Source organism: Cuculus canorus, chromosome 22 (assembly GCF_017976375.1).
Source record: "Cuculus canorus isolate bCucCan1 chromosome 22, bCucCan1.pri, whole genome shotgun sequence".
Classification (NCBI taxonomy): Eukaryota; Metazoa; Chordata; class Aves; order Cuculiformes; family Cuculidae; genus Cuculus; species Cuculus canorus.
The window spans coordinates 8839108-8857764 of NC_071422.1; the positions used below are offsets into that span (position 1 = coordinate 8839108).

At 60.4% G+C, this 18657-nt stretch overlaps 2 protein-coding genes across 8 annotated transcripts; one reads left to right on the plus strand and one right to left on the minus strand.

Moving 5' to 3' along the window:
* Positions 1-1524: 1524 nt before the first annotated feature.
* Positions 1525-5372, minus strand: HPCAL4 (hippocalcin like 4). The gene is made up of 4 exons (XM_054086647.1): positions 5280-5372; positions 3492-3655; positions 3144-3359; positions 1525-2877 (listed from the first exon to the last, which is right to left on the minus strand). The coding sequence occupies exons 2-4, from the start codon at positions 3651-3653 to the stop codon at positions 2680-2682; spliced, it is 576 nt and encodes a 191-aa protein (XP_053942622.1). The 5' UTR covers positions 3654-3655; positions 5280-5372; the 3' UTR covers positions 1525-2679.
* Positions 5373-7859: 2487 nt separating this feature from the next.
* LOC104060074 (CYFIP-related Rac1 interactor A) lies at positions 7860-15418 on the plus strand. Of its 7 annotated transcripts, XM_054086641.1 has the most exons (14): positions 7861-8038; positions 10676-10757; positions 11036-11166; positions 11259-11339; positions 12597-12676; positions 13176-13297; positions 13374-13479; positions 13652-13788; positions 13955-14032; positions 14151-14267; positions 14370-14449; positions 14539-14665; positions 14841-14911; positions 15021-15416. In XM_054086641.1, exons 5-14 carry the CDS (start codon positions 12604-12606, stop codon positions 15082-15084), a joined length of 975 nt encoding a protein of 324 aa, XP_053942616.1. In that variant the 5' UTR covers positions 7861-8038; positions 10676-10757; positions 11036-11166; positions 11259-11339; positions 12597-12603; the 3' UTR covers positions 15085-15416. The 7 variants fall into 7 exon arrangements, with proteins under 7 accessions (XP_053942619.1, XP_053942618.1, XP_053942616.1 ...); XM_054086644.1 differs by lacking the exon at positions 12597-12676 and having other exon boundaries at positions 7860-8038; positions 15021-15418; XM_054086642.1 differs by lacking the exon at positions 11036-11166.
* The last annotated feature ends 3239 nt before the right edge of the window (positions 15419-18657 follow it).

Below are 18657 nucleotides of genomic sequence, written 5' to 3' on the forward strand. Positions count from 1 at the left end.
CCGAGCGGCGGGGGGCGCTTTATACAGCATCCCGTGACGCGCCGGGGTTTCAGCCCACCGGGACGCGGCTTAACCTCTTCGGGACCGGGACCCCACCGCCAAACACCGGGGTGCCGGGCAGGGTGTCCACCCGAGACAGCCAAACATTGGGGTGCCAGGCAGGGCACCCACCCAGGAGAATGAAACACCGGGGTTGCTGGGCAGGGCACCCACTGGAGACAGCAAAACAGCGGGGTGCTGGGCAGGGCACTCACCCAGGACAGCAAAACACCAGGGTGCCAGGCAGGACACACACAGAAGACCCCAGCTCACTCAGCCTGAGAGCTTCAAGTAGTGATTGGGATTTGTGCACCCTTGCAAAGCACAGGGTGGCACCAGTGGTAGGGACTTGGGGGGCTGGAGGGGAAGGAGCACCCAGGGCAGTGGCCTATAGGCTCATGCTCTGCTCTGCACTGGGATAACCTGCACTGTGTGACAGTTAATGGAGTGAGCATGGATATTAATCAAGGCTCTTCACTAAATGTTCTCCCATGAGAGCTGGTGGGATTGAATCTAGCCCTGGTGCTGCACCTGGAGCCCAGATTTCAGCTCAGGCTGACAACTGCACAACAGCCAGCAGACATTCCCCCCCCAGCCCAGAGACCCTCAGGGAGTGAGGCATGCACCTCAGAGACCAAAACTCAGCAGCCAGGAAGGACCAAGGGATGGAGGATCTCCCCCTGGTATTATGGCACAGCAGCTCAACCCAAGCTGCAGAGCTGTCCCTCAAGCTGCACTTCTAAAAATACACGTGGGCTGCCATGGTTTTGGCCCCCTCCCGTCCCTGTGCTCAGGTCCTTGCTGCTACAGGACAGGCGAGATGCTGGTGGTGTGCAAGGTGGAAGCTGAGCCATGCACCACCCCACACGAGTGGAGCCAGGCAAGATGGGGTGAGTGGCACCGCAAGGCTGGGCTCACAGCCCAGAGCTAGCGCTGCCTGATTAACTAGAGAAGTGTTTAAAGTTGATGAGAGCTCCTTAGCAACAGCCACTGTCTCTGCAAGCTGCTGATGGAGAAGAAAGGCCAGAGGAAAACATGTGAGGAAGATGGGGGTGGAGAAGAGGAGGCTGAGAAATCAAAGACAGCAGGTCCCAGGTGCTGATGGTACCAGGATGGGGCCCAAGTTGAAGCCACCAGGAGCTTTGGGTATGCCAGCCCTAAATGAAGGACATAGCCAGGCTCCAGCTCCCAGCTGACAAATGAAACCCATTTCCAGCACAGAACATGTGTATCTGGTCCTACCCACCCTCATGAGACAGCATTCCCTTCCCAAAGCTACCTGCACTGTTGAAGGGTTACACTTCCACTCACCTGCACAGCTCCCAAGGCTGAGCCCTACTTGTGCTGCCCCCCAAGGGCTTCTCCATCTCTTTGAGTGTCACAGGCTCAGATGAGACCCATAAGCGATGTTCAGGAGTGCAGTGTTGTCCTCTCTTCCTGCAGCTGCAGCAGCCAGCTGCCCCCAAACAAGCCATTTGGAGGGAACACCACACATTGGGACAGTTTATTTTTCCATTAAAAAAATAGATAACTTCACCATCTCTTAACAAATATTACAGTCATCAACACCACAACATGCAGATTAAATATCTGTGACAACATTCATGTCCTGGGGCAGGAGGGATGGAGACAGCAGGCTGGGATCGGGGGAGGAAAGAGGCAGATGTTTCATGTGGCCTCAGAGCCTTGCCAGGAGGCTCAGTAGGTTCAAGACCAATCCATGCCTCTCCATAGCCCCAATCCAGCAGCCACCAGTCCCCACAGTAGTCACACAGCAGGAGCAGCACCAGGATATGCCTTTGGCACCCACATTTCCAACCTTGCCCTAGGGCTGCTCGTGGAATAGTCAGGCAGCCCCTGCCTCCAATTTGGGACCCCAGGCATCACTTCAATATCCCAGAAACTCCACAAAGCATCCAAGACACTGCCAGGGCAGTTGTGGAAGTTACCCTCTTGCTCTGCCAGCTCACACAGGTGATGGAGTGGAAGGTGGCTACCGAGATCGGACATGGGCCACATCCAGGGTAGCCTTGGACACTTCTTCTCTCCCCTGATGTTCCCTGACCAACCCTGGCTGCTCCCAGCAGTGAAAGCAAAGGCAGAAAATCTAAACCCTGGAGCCAGCCCTGGCTGCTTTGGGCAGCCTTGCAGGGAGTTGCCAGGGAAGGAAAGACCAGGGCCAGGACCTGGGACTTTTCAGCCTCCCTGGAGGTATCACAAACAACCAGGGGAAAACAGCAGAAAGGGGAAAGAGCTGGTTTCAGTTAGGGTCAGGGGATGGGCCAGGCAGAGCAGTGGGGAAAAGCAGGTAGAAAGCAACAGGGACATGGGAATAGTTGGTCCCAGGGAGCCAGGACACTCGTCATTGGCTGCAGGGAGTCCAGCTCCAGGATGGGACAGGGGTGATTTGGGGGTAACATCAAGCCAACAATACCCAGAGCAGGCTCTGCTCATCAAGGGAGAGCTACAGCCCACAGACTGTGGGCTGCCCAGGACACAGCCAGGAATGGAGATGGGTGGCAGGGGTGACGGAACCTGAGGCCAAGCAAGCACAGCGGGACTCAGCAGAAAATGGGGATGGAAATCCTCATGAGGAGCAGAGGCTGGGTGCAGTCAGTGCAGCGGTGAGCTCCCAGGGCTCTATTTCTGCATGTCGCACTGCAGGAGGAGGACAATGGAGGGGTCGCTCTTTGCTGCCTCCTTGAACTCCTCAAGGGAGATCTGGTCATCCTTATCTTTGTCCATCTTTGTGAAGATCTTGTCAACACGCTGTTGGGGTGTCAGCCCATCTTGGTTCATCCTCATCATGATCACAGTCCCCACCATCTTGTAAATGGCCTGGAGCAAGAAGAGAAGCAAAATACCAGAGCGGGAATGTTGGATGGGCAAAGGTCCCAGGACAAGGCAGGGGACAGGACTGCTGCTCACTGGGACCCTGTCAGTTGCTCACATGCTGCTGCACAGCTACAACCAGGAACACACCAGAGACCTCTCAGACAAGGCTCAGAGCAAGAAAACACATTCTTTGATGCCAAAACAGACCCAATAGCTGTGAAAAGCCTGGAAAAAAACAAGCTACTCCTACTGATTTTAAGCACCAATACCTCAATTATCTCCAGCATCTCCAAGCGTGTGATTTTCCCATCCCCATCGAGGTCGTACATCTCAAAGGCCCAGTTGAGTTTCTGCTCAAAGGTGCCCCTGGAGGTGACAGACAGGGCACAGATGAACTCCCTGAAGTCGATGGTCCCGTCACCGTTCTTGTCAAAGGTGCGGAAAGCATGCTGGGCAAACTTGGAGGCATCTCCATAGGGAAAGAACTGCAGGGAGGAGAGAAGAGAGAACAAACTGGGGAGGAGGAGCTTGGTGTGGAGGAAAGCAGCAGCCTTGCTCCAGTAGGAGCAGGATGCTCCAGTCCTGCCAGCAGCACTCATGCCCCAGCCATAGCCCACCTTGATGTAGAGCTGCTGGAACTCTTCCAGGTTGAGGATGCCAGTGGGACAGTCCTTGAGGAAGCCCTTGTACCACTGCTTCAGCTCCTGCTCGCTGAACTCTGTGCTCCTCACCAAGTCATCCAGCACCTCTGGGGCCAGCTTGCTGTTGTGCTTGCCCATGGCTGCCCCGGGAGGGAAAACACAGGGCTACTACACACCCACCATGGGGAGGGCTGGTGCTCCCAGGCCCTGCTCCATCCTGGCAGCCGGCCAGCCCCGCATGCCTTTTCCCCAAGCTAGAGCTGATCCACATGGTTGGTGGGTGTCCGTGCACTGTCAAATGCCAGGACAGTGACTGTGGCCCTGGGGACAGGCTCAGTGCCCCTGCTCAGCTGTGGCTCGCGCTGCTAGAGATGTGCAGGAGCTGGCCCTGGGTCAGCCTGCCAGCACAGCCAGCAGCATCGCCTTCAATTCTCCCATCTCCTAGGCTGGCTCCCTCAGCACTGCAGAGAAACACTCGAAAAGCAGCTGAAGACCCAGAATTCCTCCTCACATAGCCTTTACTGGGCTGTGATGTCCAGCTGCCTTCTGTAAGGGTGGGACAAAAGAGGTGACAGGAGTCTGTCATTAAAGCAGGGGAAAACCTCCATGGCACCACCTGAGGTGCAGTGCACAGCCAGCTGCAGTGATACCTGAGCCACTGCTGACTAGCCTTTGGTGAGGAGGGGGTCCGCAGCCTGGAATCCCTCTGCTGCGGGGCTGCGTGGTGCACTGGAGAGCTGGCAAACCCACAGCCATGTGGGCAGGATGTGGAGCTGCTCTGATACACACCGTGCCCGCTCCCACGCAGCCTTGGCTGCCAGCACCACTCAGCCGGAGCAGCAGATGGCTTGCTGAGAGCTCCTGGAGCTCTCTCTCCGCAGAGAAAGTTGAGCGGAAGTTGACCTGGAGCCCTACCAAGCACTGTCTCTTCTGAGCATCTGATTTCCTGGCTGTGGGGACTTGGGGGACATGAGGGTACCCTGGGATGGGCAAAAGCATCTCTCCACGGTGGAGTGGGGCTCCTCGCGCTTCCAGCCAGCCCCACTCCCAGCTAATCCTACAGGCACAGGCTGCTTCCTGCCCCATCATCCCACCAGCATCTGTCACCGTCTGCCATGGCAGCGCTTAACCCACCACTCTCAGCAGCCAGAGCCGAGGAAATGTCCGGACACCCACGGAGCACAGGATTTCTTGAGCAACACCCAGCTCCGCTGTGGAGCTACTCAAGCCCTCCCAGCAGCGCAGTCCGACTCTGACCTGCAGGGACCAATCGGTGCCCACCTGGTACTAAGTTCGAGTCCTCCCGCACCTCTCACAGCTGTGCCAGAAGGTGGGTGCAGCCTCTCGCCTGGAAAAGGGGCAGCTTTTCCCATAAAGGAACAGCAACGAGGACCATTGCTACAAGCACCCCACCTTCTCCTGCCGGCGAAGACCTCAAAGAGACCAGGACTCCAGAGGAGCATCCTTTGCTGCACAGACCTCGTCTCCCCCTCCTGAACAGGACGCAGCTCAGGGGGCAGCAGGGACAGCTGCTGGGCACCAACCATTAGCCCAGAGCATCACCGTGGGTCCCCGGCTGCCGGTCCCCGGACAGAAGTGGATCTCTACGGGTGTCCCCCCTGGGGCTGCGCCCCGGGCACTCCGAAAGGTGCCTCCAGCAGCTCCGCAACGGAGGGGAACTGGGCGGCAGCAGCGCCTGCGAGCTGGGGCATGCTCTACCCCACCCCAGGTCCGAGCAGCAGCTCCGGGTCCCCACGGCCTTACCTGCGGCGCGGGAGGCAGCTCGCCGGGGCCGGTGCTGGAGGGGCGCGGTGCTGCCGCCCCCGCCGCTCTTGTAGCCGCGGGCCGCCCGCCCCCCCGCCGCAGCGCCCGCCCATTGGACTGAGCGCTGCCAGTCACCGAGAGGGGTCCCAGCCGGGCACTGGGCATACTGGGATGCTGCGGGGGTGGGGGAAGCGGAGAGGATGCTGAGAGCGGGATGCGAGGTGGGGTAAGAGGCGCCTGCCCGGTCCCTGGTCCTGAGCAGAGCATACCTGCGCACTGCCTCTCCTGCCACACTGATGCTGCTTCCTCCTCCTCCTCCTCACTCTGCCCTGCTCACTCGCCTCTGGTTCCTGTCCCTTGTGGTGGCTGATTCCAAAGCACCCCAAAATTCCCTTCTCTTGGTGTGCTTCAGGGTTGTCGGGGCCCAGCAAGGGCCACGCTGCCCGCAGGGAGGGGACACAGCAGTGCACCTGTGTCCTCAGAGAAGCAGCTGAAGTGCAGAGGGGAAACGACCAAGAAAACTGTTCTGCTCTCCAGAACCAAACATGCAGCGTTTCCATGGTGGTCACTGGCTCTTCCCAGCAACCTTGGCCATCCCACTGCAATTCCAGTGCTGCCTTGGCCTGTGTTCAACCACCCTTCTGGAGCTGGTGGCCACCAAGCCCAGATGGAGTCTCCAGCCAGCCAGGGCTGGTCCCTTTTCCAGTCCTCATCTGGCCTGTGGATGCTCTGCCCCTTCACATGGTTCAGCATCCCCTCCCCCTGGCCCTTCTCTGGGTGCATCTACCCTTGCTGCCCAGCCTGTGAAGCTGCAGGTTCTGCCCCAGCTGGAGGTGAGAAATGGCTGGTTTGCAAAAAGACACAAATGTTTGCAGCTGTGTATATGCAGTGAGGGTGCAGGTGTCTATCAACCATCTACCCTGAGGGCAGGAGGGCTGCGATAACCCCAGGCTGGGATCCTCTCACCGCCCAACATGATATCCCTGTGCAGTGCCCCTGTCCAGACCCCCAGCCAGGATGGGGCGATTGAGCCCAATGGCTTTTGAGTCACGCCAGCAGCCTCCGATGGGTGCTGGGCACACGGTTCTAATGGCCCCAAAGCCTCTCCACTAGCCTCCCTGAGAGTGTGAGGGGATGATTTCCACTGTGCTGACTGGACAACGCGCTGCTGGTGTTGATATATTTAAGTAAAGAAGAAATCAATTAGCACCAGCGCAAATCACCAGCACTCTGGGTGTGCAGGAGGATTGAAAAATGAATGAGGGCTTAATCGGAGCAGCACGGCTGCCAGGGCTGAAACCAGTACATGGAACAGGGTGTGCTGAAGGGGCACGGGGTGGCTGGAAGAGCTGAGGAGCACCAAGCTGAGGGTGCGACGGGGAAACCCTGGGGACAAGAGTGACTGTGGGGCACCGGGTTGTCCACATTTTTGGGGCTGCAACACCCCAAATCTTGGTGATGGGGGGCTTGTGAGGGGCTGTCGGCACTGGTGGCCCTGAGGGCACGGGCTGGAGCCCCAAATGAGCCCAGCATCCAGACTGGGGCACCCCATGCTCTGACACAAGGGGGTCTCCGGACTGTAGTCTCTGCGGGCAGTGTTGCTCCCCCCCGGCAGTCCTGCGCCCCTTGTTCCCCCAGGGGGGTCCCCGGGGTGCAGAGCTGCCGGTTCCTAAAAACTTGATTGTCCTGGGCTGCTGCTGGATGCGCAGGGCTGCAGCTTCCCCCAGCGGCTGCGGGAGGCACCAGCAGAGCCCGGGGCTGTGCCTGAGGGAGGGTCCCGCAGCTCAGCCCCCACTGCTGCAGCGGCACCAGCCCCCCAGGCTGCCGGGGCCCAGGGCAGCAGGGTCACCGCTGCAGGGAGGGCACCCCTGACAGGCTATGCTGTGCAGAAATGCCCTTGGAAAGTAGTGAGGAGCTGCTGTCACCCATGCCTTGTCCCTGGGCCGGCTATGGGTGCTGCTGGGTGAGCCAGTCCTGGGGTGGCCACAGCTCTGGGGGTCCCTCTGATATCCCTGCCATGGTGTTCAACAGGGGGCTGGAAAAAGGGGTGTGGGGTGATAAAGCAGAAGTACTCAAATGTTGGGGTTCCCCACCTGCTCCCCACCTCCTGGGTCAGCACATCCCCGCCATGGGAACCACTCTGTGCTGGCAAAGGGTCCCCAAACCCTTCCTGGACCTGGCCTGGGGGAAGCCCAGAGGGGACAGATGGTGCTGCTTTGCCGAAATGGGGCTTCTGGGGGACACACCTGGCTTGGCTGCGTGGCAGTGGCACTAGGGGTTTGATGGCTGTCCTCCTCTCCAGAGAAGGGGCTAGGGAAAGCGGTGACAGCCATTGACTGGAGGAAAGGAAAATTGGGGGCTTCCCTTCCCTTGCTCAGAGTGGGCAGTGGGCACTTGGGCTGAAGGGCTGGCTCTGTCGGGGGGCACAGGCACCCCACTCAGTGCCACCGTGTCCTCCAAAACCAGGGCACAGCAACCCAGTGGGGACCCAGAGCCCTCCCTGCACAGGCCGCCGAGGTCTGCCAGCCGGCACGCAGGGGGTTAAGCATCCACATCTCCCTCACACTGGAGACGTCACCGTCACCAGTGGCGTGGGGGGGGGCTGGGGGGCTATGGTGGTCTTTGTGGTGCATTGGCAGCTGCAGGGCGGCTCTCGCACACAGCGGGCAGCTCTTCTTCCCCAACACCCGTGCTCCAGCATCTGCAGACAACGGGTAGCAGCCACCGCCTGCCCACACCTCGAGCTCCCCACCGCCACGGTGAGCCAGGGGGACAAGGACAGGGGTGCCACAGGCCTGAGAGCTGGGGGGGGGGGGACGGGGGACGGGGGACTGTGGCAGATGTTGTCACCCTCGGGGACCCGAAACGGAAGCAGACCCTTGCAGGGGCCCCTCTTTCCCTTTGCATCCTCAGCCAGGTGCACTAAGGCTTGTGGGGCATCCCTGGGGCTGAGGGCGATGGGGTGGATGCAGCCCCCCCAGGATGCCACAGCCCGCGGTGCCCTGGGTGGGTGCTTCTTCACCCCCCGCCAGCCCTGCGGTAAATCCTGCCACTCGCCCGCAGCTGCAGTGTGGAGAGGGGAGGCCCCCACCCCCCCACCAACCCCGCCAGAGGGCTCAGACCGTAGGGGGAATCATGCATCTCCCTAGCCAGGAAGGTCCCCAGACTGGGGGATGACAGCCCCAGCAAGCCCCAACCCCACCCTGGGCAGAGCTGGATGGTGCCCGCTCTCATCCTGGGTCAGGATTTGGCCCCAGCACCCAGGTTCCTGGGATAAGCGGACCCCATGAAAAATCCTCCGAGCACCATGCGTCCAACCCTGCAACAGCTACGGTGATGCCAATGCAGTCATGGGTGGGGGAAAGAGGTGGGGAGGGCTCGGCGGCAGCAGACACTGGCTCTGCATCCAGCAGGCACCTAGCGGGCAGGGGCTCCATGGGGTGTGGAGCCCAGCCAGGGGTAAGGAGCGCCCAGCCCCTAGCTGGGGGTGCAGCGCTGCACTGGCTGCAGTGCCCACAGTGATGCTGCACCAGCAGCAAAGGGGCACAGCCCCAAAATGTCCCCGGGTGACACATGATGGCCTGATCCAGGGGCACTGCTGTCCCCTCATCATGGCCAGCCTGGGCGCTGCTGGCTGGGTGGGGACCGATGTTCTTGGGTGCAACATTTGGCCCTGCCTGGAGCAGGAGAGGATTTTACCCCATCGGCTGGGATGTCCCCTTGAGATGACACCCACCGCAGGGTCCCTGGGGCAGGGTGGAGTGTGGAGCGGCAGCATTGCAGGGAGAGGAACGGGCACCAGAGCAGGGCTGGGGTACAGGGAGGCCAGTGCAGGGAGGGACAAAATGGGGGGCCACCTCAGGTGTGGCTGGGGGGGACCCTGCTGTCTCCAATCCCGCCCCCATCATGGGCAAGTCCGTCCCCCCCCCGGCAGTGCATGCACCTCTCTGTGAGGGCAGTCCTGGCATGGGGTGACTCCCCAGGGGTTCTGGGGTGCACGTTTCCCCAGTTCAGTCTCATAGCAATGGACAGCTTGCATGGGAGGGGGCCCCTTGCCCTCCCCGTGAGCCACCCGGTGGGGGGGTGCTACACACCCTGTGCCACTCAGGCCGAGGGCTACTGCAGGGTGTAGGCATCTGGGTGCAAAGAAATGGTGCAAATAAGGGGCTGAGCCCCAGGTAGAGCCACCCTTCCAGGTCGGGGGGGCTGCAGCAATCGCATCCTCCCACCCAGTAGCAAACCCTCCATGCCATGGCTCAGTCCTTGAGCAGGGGGGTCCCCACCCCAGGGACCCATCTGTGCCCCCTACCTGGGCACCAGCAGAGTTCAGTGGTGACAAATCCCAGTCCCAAGTCACCTTCAAAGACAATGGCAGCGTGGGCACAAGGACGCCTGCCCAATGAGCACTGCAGGTATGCAAACGCCTGAGCCAAACAGGTACGAGGCTCCCACCCTGCCAGCTGCCCAGGGCATCCCAGGGCTCCCCAGCACCACTCCACAGGGCCCAGCTCTCCTCCCATCCACACCAGCACACAGCAGGTCAGACCCCGGGGCCACTGCACCGGGGCAGCTCTGGTTGTCTTTGTGCCTCACCATGAGGTATGAGCACCTACCATGCTTGGGGAAACTGAGGCATTGGGTGTGGGTGGAGAATCCAGGCATCCTGGTCCCCCAAAAGCAGCTTGCATTTCAGCACCGGGCTGGTGCGTTCTGCAAAGCCCCAGTGTAAAGCCACTGCTTACAATGACCAGGAGGAAGGCAGAGCCATCTTTGTTGATGCTGAGGGGCTGCGCTGGGGCTGAGCAGGGCGTGATGAGCCCAGGGGCAGCAGCCCCATCCCAGGCACAAGGCAGATCCATCCCTCTCTGCCGCTGCCACCTCCTCCATCTCTCTCTCTCCCCTCCTCAGCCATGTTAATTAAACCTAAGGTCTTAATTACAACCTGCTGAATCCTGCAGCTGCTTCACAGAGCCCGTTGACACTGTGGGGTTATACCTAACCCCCTACATCCCTGTAGGAAACATGAAGAGTAAGGGAACCACCCTGGCCTCTGCGGGATTTGGGTTGCAGCTCAGCAGCAGCATAAAAGGACCTTCATACAAGGCACAGAAAAGAGCAAACCCAACCAGCAGCACCAGGAGAGCCATCCCTGGGGGTCTTGGCCTCTCCAAGGAGGGATGAGGACAGATGGCTCAGCCCCAAGGCTGTCCCTAAGCTGGTATGTCCTCCAAGGGGTGCAGAGGGAAGGGATCCTCAGGTGGTGCCTGGCGAGCTCCTGGTGACACCGGCTGCTGGCAGTCCCAAAGCAATCGAGGCAATTAAGGTGCAGGCTGGCAGAGCTGTGAGCCAGGGTGGGAGCTGGGGACCTCCTGACCCTCGTGCCCTCCTGCCCTCAGGTCCCTGCCAGCCCATGAAGTGATCCCGGTAGGTGGCACAGCTCCTGCTCCTGCCGTCACCACTGCCACACCGGGCACTGAGGTAAGGACCGGGGCTGTGGCAATGGGATGCATGGGATGCTCCGGCACAGGTGTCAGACCCCCAGACTGGGTCTGTGGGGCAGAAATCCCAATTGGGGCCTTCCCCTGCCCCCGCGAGACACAGCTCTGTTCCTCTGGGTAATCAGCCTGGCTCCGGGTTCTCTGGCAGAACGCGAGGGTCCAGGGAACTGGGGCAGCTCGGGGGGGGGAGCACGGCCAAGGCACCCACAGGAAACACGATGCTCACGAACCCGTGCCCCGCTTCCCTCCCTGCCTCAGCAAACAGCAGCGGCAGACGTGCCAGGCAGAGCCACCACACTTTGTGGATGCCGTGACACCCGCGCTCAGACAGGAGGGCACGGGCTGGGACAGCGGGGCCGTGGATGCAGAGCCGGGTGGGACGGGTGCAGGTAGGTCCCAGGGCAGCGGGGGCTTACAGGGCTCGGGGTGTGCGGCTGGCAGCGCCGGTGCTGTTCCACTCTGTTCTGTTTCTCTCGTTCAGGTCTGCTGGCCATGGGCAATCTGATAAAGGTATTGGGCAAAGATTTAGAAAACTGTCCTCATTTTTTCCTGGATTTTGAAAGTAAGTCCCATGAGCGGGGCGGGCGTGGGAAAGGGGCCAGGGCTGCTGTCACAGCTGCTCTCTGGAAGATGGGGACAGGAATGGTGTCCCTGAGCAACGCCATGTTCCCAGGTGCCTTGGGGCAGCCCTGGTTGTGCCCCCCTGCAGGGCTGCATGGGGCTGGGGAGTGGGGCCCCGAGAGATGCCCCATCCCCAGAAGTGTGGGGAGCATTCCTTGCCAAGTGATGGGGATGCAGGATACGTCCTGGCAGCAGGAACTGGCCTGTGAAGATGTAAGGCACATGACAACAGCCATGAGCTGATAACACCCGGTGGCCAAGTGGCACATCTCCTGCCACCAAATAGCAGGGACATCCTGGAGGCCAGGGATGCTGGGGAAAGAGGAAGGAAAGATTGGTGCCACCTGCCCTGCCTGGAGGGATGGTGCAGTAGTCACAGCCTGCACCCAAGGGGTGAGGCTGGGGACCCGGATCCAGCCTGCAGGACCTGACCCAGCTTCCTGCTGGCCTGGGCTGACTGGGACAGGACCTCCCAGGCTGGACACAGCGGCGTACGGGAGATGGTGGCCACCACGGCAGGATGCTAGCCCCGGCACAGCCCCGTGGGCCCCTTCCTCCCAGGGCGCAGCTCAGAGCAAGAGTGAAAGGTGTAAAAATAGTGCAGCAGCAACCGCTTGCCCTGACCTGGGGAGAGCCATGCACAGCTCGCCACACCGCCTCCAGCACTGGCACATCCCAAAATAGCCAAGGCTGAGGTCATGCAGCCACTCTGCTCCCACCACGAGGAACCTTCCTGGCTGCTAGGGGGACATTGGAGGCAGCGCAGCCTTTGCCCACCCCCAACCCTCCCCACAGACACCAGCCCAGGGACAGGGAGGCAGGGGTTCCTCAGGACCCTCTGGTTCGAGGCTGGCTCCACAACTGGGGTGGGAACACCCGAAGCCAGGACTCTGGGGCCTCGCTCACCGCTTCGCCCTCCTCATCAGAGCCTGGCGGCTCTTTCCTCTCTTTGCTCCTTCCTCTCCATCACGCCATCCACCAGTGCTCATCACCATGGCGGGGGGAAGAGGCTGAAGCCCAGGGCCAGGAGCAGCTGCGGGGTCATCGCCGCCGGCCGGGAGCACCTCGAGCCCCTGGAGCAGCAGGGAGAGGACGGGGGTTCTGGCCTCTGCCAGCTGCCGCCGCCCACAGCCCAGCACCTCTTCCCCGATCGCCACCTCACCATCATGCTTTTTTCCTCTTGTTTCTTCTCTTGCAGGTTTCACATGGGGAACCTTCTTAAAGTGTTGACTTATAACGAACTTGACCAAGGCCCTAATTTTTTCCTTGACTTTGAAAGTGAGATGGGATTTTTATTTTCCTTTTTGTTCTGTACTTATCCTGAGTTCCACATCCACACCATTTTGAGTTCTCGTACCTGTCCCCCATCGCATCACACCCATCCCAGACGTCCTCCCTCCACCCTTGCCATCCAGAGTTCTCGCCGGGGAGGGAGGGCTGCGGCCACTGGGGCAGACCCATGGCCGCTATTGCTCCACACCTCTTCCCCGGGGCAGTTTGCAGCCTGTTGGGGCCAGCCCGTGGCTGGGGTCTGCTTGAGGACCCCCGTGAGCAGGACCACGGTCACAGGGCAGACAGGACGCACTCCCACCTACTGCCTCTCCACAGCTTGGCTCGAGCTCCAGCAAGGAGATGGACTGGGGGGGACCTGCTGGGAAGGGCTGTGGGCTGGTGGGAGAGCCAAAAGATGGGGTGCTGACCCCCTAGTCCAGCTCTTGCTACCTGGGGCCCCGCTCAGAGCCCTCCGGGTTTCTCTTCCCGGGGCGCTGCCCTGCAGATGCGCAGCCGACTGAAGCTGAGACGGCAGTGTGGAACCAGGTGAACGCGGTGCTGGAGGAGGCGCAGGCTGTCCTGGCCGAGCTGCAGTCCTACACGGGTGCTGGGCAGGAGATCCGAGAGGTGGGTGCAGCCCTGGAGACCTCTGCTAACCCAAATGCCTCAGCTTGGGGCAGCAGGTGGTGCTCTCCCTCCACAGGCCATCCAGAACCCCGGGGACCTGCGGCTGCAGGAGAGGGCGTGGAGCGCTGTCTGTCCCCTCGTCGCCAAGCTGAAGCGCTTCTATGAGTTCTCCCTACGGCTAGGTGAGCACCCTAAGCCTCTGTCCCCCTTCATTGCATCCCCCATCCCTCCCTGACTCTGGCCATGTGGTGCACTTGGGTGCAGGTGCTCTCCTGCCTCAGTTTCCCTAGCCCAGGCAGGGGAGGTGCAGGGATTCTGGGAGTGGGGTGGAGACCAGCAGTGCTTTGTCCGCAGAGAACGCCCTGCGGAGCCTGCTGGAGGCCCTCACCAGCCCCCCATACGCCCCGACCCAGCACCTAGAGCGGGAGCAAGCCCTGGCCAAGCAGTTCGCTGAGATCCTCCACTTCACCCTCAGCTTCGACGAGCTCAAGGTACCTCCCTGTGACTCCCTGGGTGGGACGGGGCTTGGGGATGCTACAGGGTCCCCTCACTGGGACCATACAAAAGCACGATCCCTTGGGATGTGCAAGGCTCACCCATTACACGGAGCTGGCTGAGGCCCCTACTCTGGCCCCTAATGCCATCTCTCCTCTGCAGATGACCAACCCCGCCATCCAGAATGACTTCAGCTACTACAGAAGGACCATCAGCCGGAACCGCATTAACAACCTGCAGGTGAGAGGATGGTGCCATCCCCTGCTGCCCAGGGACGGCCTCTCCCAGGGGTGTCACCGGGCTGAGGATGGTTCAGAAGGGTTAAGCCTCCACAGCAGCCCCTGTCATCCCTCCACAGCTGGACGCAGAGAGCGAGGTGAACAACGAGATGGCCAACAGAATGTCCCTCTTCTATGCTGAGGCCACCCCCATGCTCAAAACACTCAGCAATGCCACCACCAAGTTCGTTTCAGAGGTGAGGGAGGCCAGGAGAACCCTCAGGGTGGGGAGAAGCCACCTTCCAGCCCCGGCACCGCGTGCGGGTCAGGAGGGGAAATGGCAACCTGTTGGGTTTCAGAACAAGACCCTCCCCATCGAGGACACGACCGACTGCTTGAGCACCATGGCCTGCGTCTGCAGGGTGATGCTGGAGACCCCGTGAGTACCCAGTGTGGCAAGAGGGCACATCTCAGTGCCAGGGTCCTTGTGCCACCTGTCGGGCTCAGCCAGCCCCTCTCCTGGCACAGGGAGTACCGGAGCCGCTTCACCAACACTGAGACCCTCCTCTTCTGCATGCGGGTGATGGTCGGTGTCATCATCCTCTACGACCATGTCCACCCCGTGGGGGCCTTCGCAAAGACCTCCAAGATCGATGTGAGTGGCCATGGAGTGCATGGAGGGGGAATCACGTGGCTGTGATGCCGGGCTGTCCCTCTCCGTGGATGGTCCAAGAGGGAAGTCATCCCCTTGCAAGCAGCAAGGATGAGGATGGAGAGGAAAGAGACAGCCTCCAATGGCTGATGACTGCCTCTCTCACTCCCCCCACCAGATGAAAGGCTGCATCAAAGTCTTGAAAGACCAACCTTCAACCAGCACCGAGGGACTCCTCAACGCTCTGAGGTGAGCAGGAGGCTGTGTGACATGGTGGGTCTTCCCCTGGCAGCGCGGTGGAACAGCAGCAGCAAGGCAGGTTGGGGCCCCACTGGTTGACTGTCCCCTCTCCATCCAGGTACACCACTAGGCACCTCAATGACGACACCACGTCCAAACAGATCCGGGCCATGCTGCAGTGAGCGCTGGGTGGCTGCTGGGGCCACCCCTACCGTGCACATGTCACCATGTCACCTACACCCATGCCCATTCTGCTCATCTTGTACGGAGAGAAAAGGGACAATAAGAAATACGAAAAATATCCAAACAGCCCGAGGCCACTCATGGGCGCTCCTGCCCCCCCTCCCCACCCCTCAAATCAGCACCCAGTGCCTGGGCATAAGGTGCGGGGACACTGTGCTGGGGCCGGGCAGGATGGACCCGGGCAGGGATGTGCAATGGGGGCCTGGGGAGGGGGGAAGGGGCAGATGTCATCCCCGTCCTCGTCCAGAGCATCCGTCCAGAGCATCTGACTGCAGAGGAGGAACAAACAGCTCGGTCTCACCTGGCAGATTTTTACTGTGAGCAAGTAAATCTCCATCACCTTTTCTACACTTTTTTTTGGAGGGTGTGTGAAATAAAATGACATTTAATCTGCTGGTGCTGAGCGGGGCTATCTCTGCTGCACCTCATCCTTGCCATCCTGTCCGGAGGCACCTGTGGCACCTGAAACCCCCCGGGGTCCCCTCTCTCAGTCCCTGCTGCAGCCAGGGTGCCCCGAGCCGTCCCTCCCAGTGGCTGCAGACTGGGAGCACTGGGAGGCTGCTGGCGGGGCCGTGCATTGCCAGCAGGTGGCCCTGTGACACTGCGACAGCACAGCCCCAGCGCCCCCGCAGGGACCCCCGGGTCCCCAGGGTGGGGGTCCCGCCGGCACTGGCACCCCCTCGCTGCCGGGGACAACGTGCACTGCACAACGAGCACCCCACAACGGGCACCCAGAGCCCTCTGGCACGGTGCCTCAGTTTCCCCACCCGGGCAATGGGTGACGACAGCTACCTCCAGGGTATCCTGGATGGGGGAACGGGCAGGGTCCCCACAGCCCCCAGTGCTCCGCACCCCAAACTGAACTGCTCAGGGTGCCACCAAGGGGACACCCGCCCCACCCCCACATCCCCAAACCTTCATGGGCACCAGTCAGGACCCCGGCCATGGCAGCACAACGAGGGGACAAAGAGGGGGCAGAGCTGGCAGCCCCAGCTATTTGGATACTGGCATTTCCCAGGCCCAGTGCCAGGATCCGGCCATGCACGAGCAGGCTTTGCCGACAAAGCTGCCAAACTCCCACGCAGCGCAGGACACACGTGTTGTTGCACAACCACAGACAACAGCTCCTTTTATTTTTAGGCTCTTGCAACACAGCTCCTCTGCAGCGCGCCCAAAAATGCCGCCAAGGCACCAGGTGGGCCACAGGATCTGAAACGCCCTGCCCTGCTCCCAGCCCCAGCAGCTCTCAGAACAACCCCATGCACCAGCTGTGCCTCAGTTTCCCCATCAGCCACCTTTGCCTACTAGCCCTGCAGTAGCAGCAATGCCAGTCAGCTCCGCTGACCCCAGGCAGACCCTGAGGGCTCCCTTCCTCTCAGCCCATCGCCAAGGGCTTCGTTAAATCTCCTTGGTGCTTCATGGCACAATGATCCCACCTGGAAACAGAAGAAGCCAGGACGCAGCTCAGTTCGGTGGCTGCAGCATTAAAGTGGCCGCTGTCCCCAGATGTCATCTTCCCCCAGTCCATCCAGGGCACTGGGGTTGCATCATCCTCCCAGTGTGGGAACTGGGGCAGGAAGAGCAGTGACAGCCTCACCACCTGGGAACCTACACAGGAGTTAAGGGATTGTTGGATCCTTTAAACCCACGGCACAGACACCAGCTGGTCACCAGGTGAGATGGCAGCTGTGTCATGGTGCCCAGTGACGGCCGGCCCCTGGCTGAGCTGCAGCCTGGCCGCATATAACGTCCCTTCCCGTGCTGCCTCTTGTGAGCTAGGAGCTGAGGCCAAGCTCCCACAGCAGCTGTGGGTTCATCCCGGCTGTCACCTGCGCAGGGAGAGCCTGCACAGGCGGCGATGGGGGGACCCAGCTTCCTGCGGTGCCATGGAAAGGGCTGGTAAAGGCTGGAGGCGATGGGGATGCAGATGGGTGGATGCTGCCCACGTAGCCCTCACTGCCAGAAGCGAGGATTTGGGCTGCACTGGCTGCTGTGACCCCTGCACTCCCATGAGACCTACATCACCAAATCCACCTGGCATCCAGGCCTGCCAGTATCCGGGGACGGGAGCGTCCAGGCAAGGGGATTGCTCCAAGGACCGGCAGCACCACGAGGACAGTGTCCCATCAGCAAGGGCACGGGTCTCTTCAAACCCAAGCTCTCCAGCCACGATGCTCAGATGGGCCAGGGTGCCAAGGGCTTTAATTGATGGCCAGCCAAGCCACGCCAGGCCTGCACTGTTTTCTAATCCCAGTGTAATTAATGACCTTATCTTTGGCCAAAGCCATTTAGATTTAAGTGGCTGGTGTGACGGGCTCAGCAGCTCCAGCTGCACAGATGGAAGAGCCGCGTTTGTCTGGGGATTAGCGGAGGGCAGATGGAGTGAAGTGCCATTTCCCATCCCGAAAACCCTCGGCACTGACAGCAGTCTGAAACATGAGACCACAACTTTCTCAGCAAGCCCGGGTGATTTCACATTGTTTGTCCCTTCTGCAGGAGACCGGGGAGGTGGGCAGGGCCCAGAGCAAGAGGAGCAGGAGTGGAACAATGTGCTGGCACCAGAAACCAGTGTGACCTTTGCCAGGAGCTCAGTCCCAATCCCTGCCTCGAGTCCTTCAAACAGCAGCTTCTTTCTTGGAGACCAAATCACCACAGGCATGCTGGCCCTGGCTCTGCATAAATAAAAGCTGTGTCCTCAGCGACAGCTCTCTAAGAAAACTCACCTGCTTCGTGCTGCTGGCAGGATCAGGGCATGCTTCCACCTTCCTTTCCTGGTCCAGGCACAGCATGAACAAGCCAGTGTGCCAGAGCCCCATTCTCCTGGGACACATGGGAGCTGCCACCCTTAAACCAAGGCATTGCAGCAGGCCACACAGGGCAGGGTGAGACCCTGCCCAATATCCCGTTAGGAGCAGGCTCATGAACAGGACAGGCAGACCAGCAGCTATTGTGGAAGCAGAGTAACATTTATCTGTGGGGATAACAAAGTTCATATTAAACCGATTAAGGATCTTAAATCCATTTCTAACAGTGCAGTCATCTGACTGTGCTCAGGAGACAGAGCAGATAATCTCACCCCTCATTCACAGAGCTGCCCCGACGATCCCAGCCTGGCCTGGGGAGATGACTCAACACGTTCGTGCTGCCTATCAGCAGACCACACTCAGCACGTCAGCATCTTGTCCATCCAGGCTACAAGAACAGAGCTTCAGGCCACGACCCCTTTGCAGTGTGCTCCAGCACCAGGCTGAGCCCATAGCCACATATGCTTCAGTCAGCACAGATGGCAAGTGGGTCTGGGCTGCAAGAGAGGTTCAGCTGGCATTGCAGACAGACCTAGCAACACCAATGCAGTGCCCAGCATTTCAAAGCTGATGCCCAGCTCTGCCCAATGCCGGCAGAGAAAACACAACCCAACTTCCCAGTTCTCCCCTGCATTCTCCCTTCAGTCTGAGATCCCAAGCCACCCTACACCCCTATCAAACAGCTCTGGGCAGCCACCCCACTAAGCA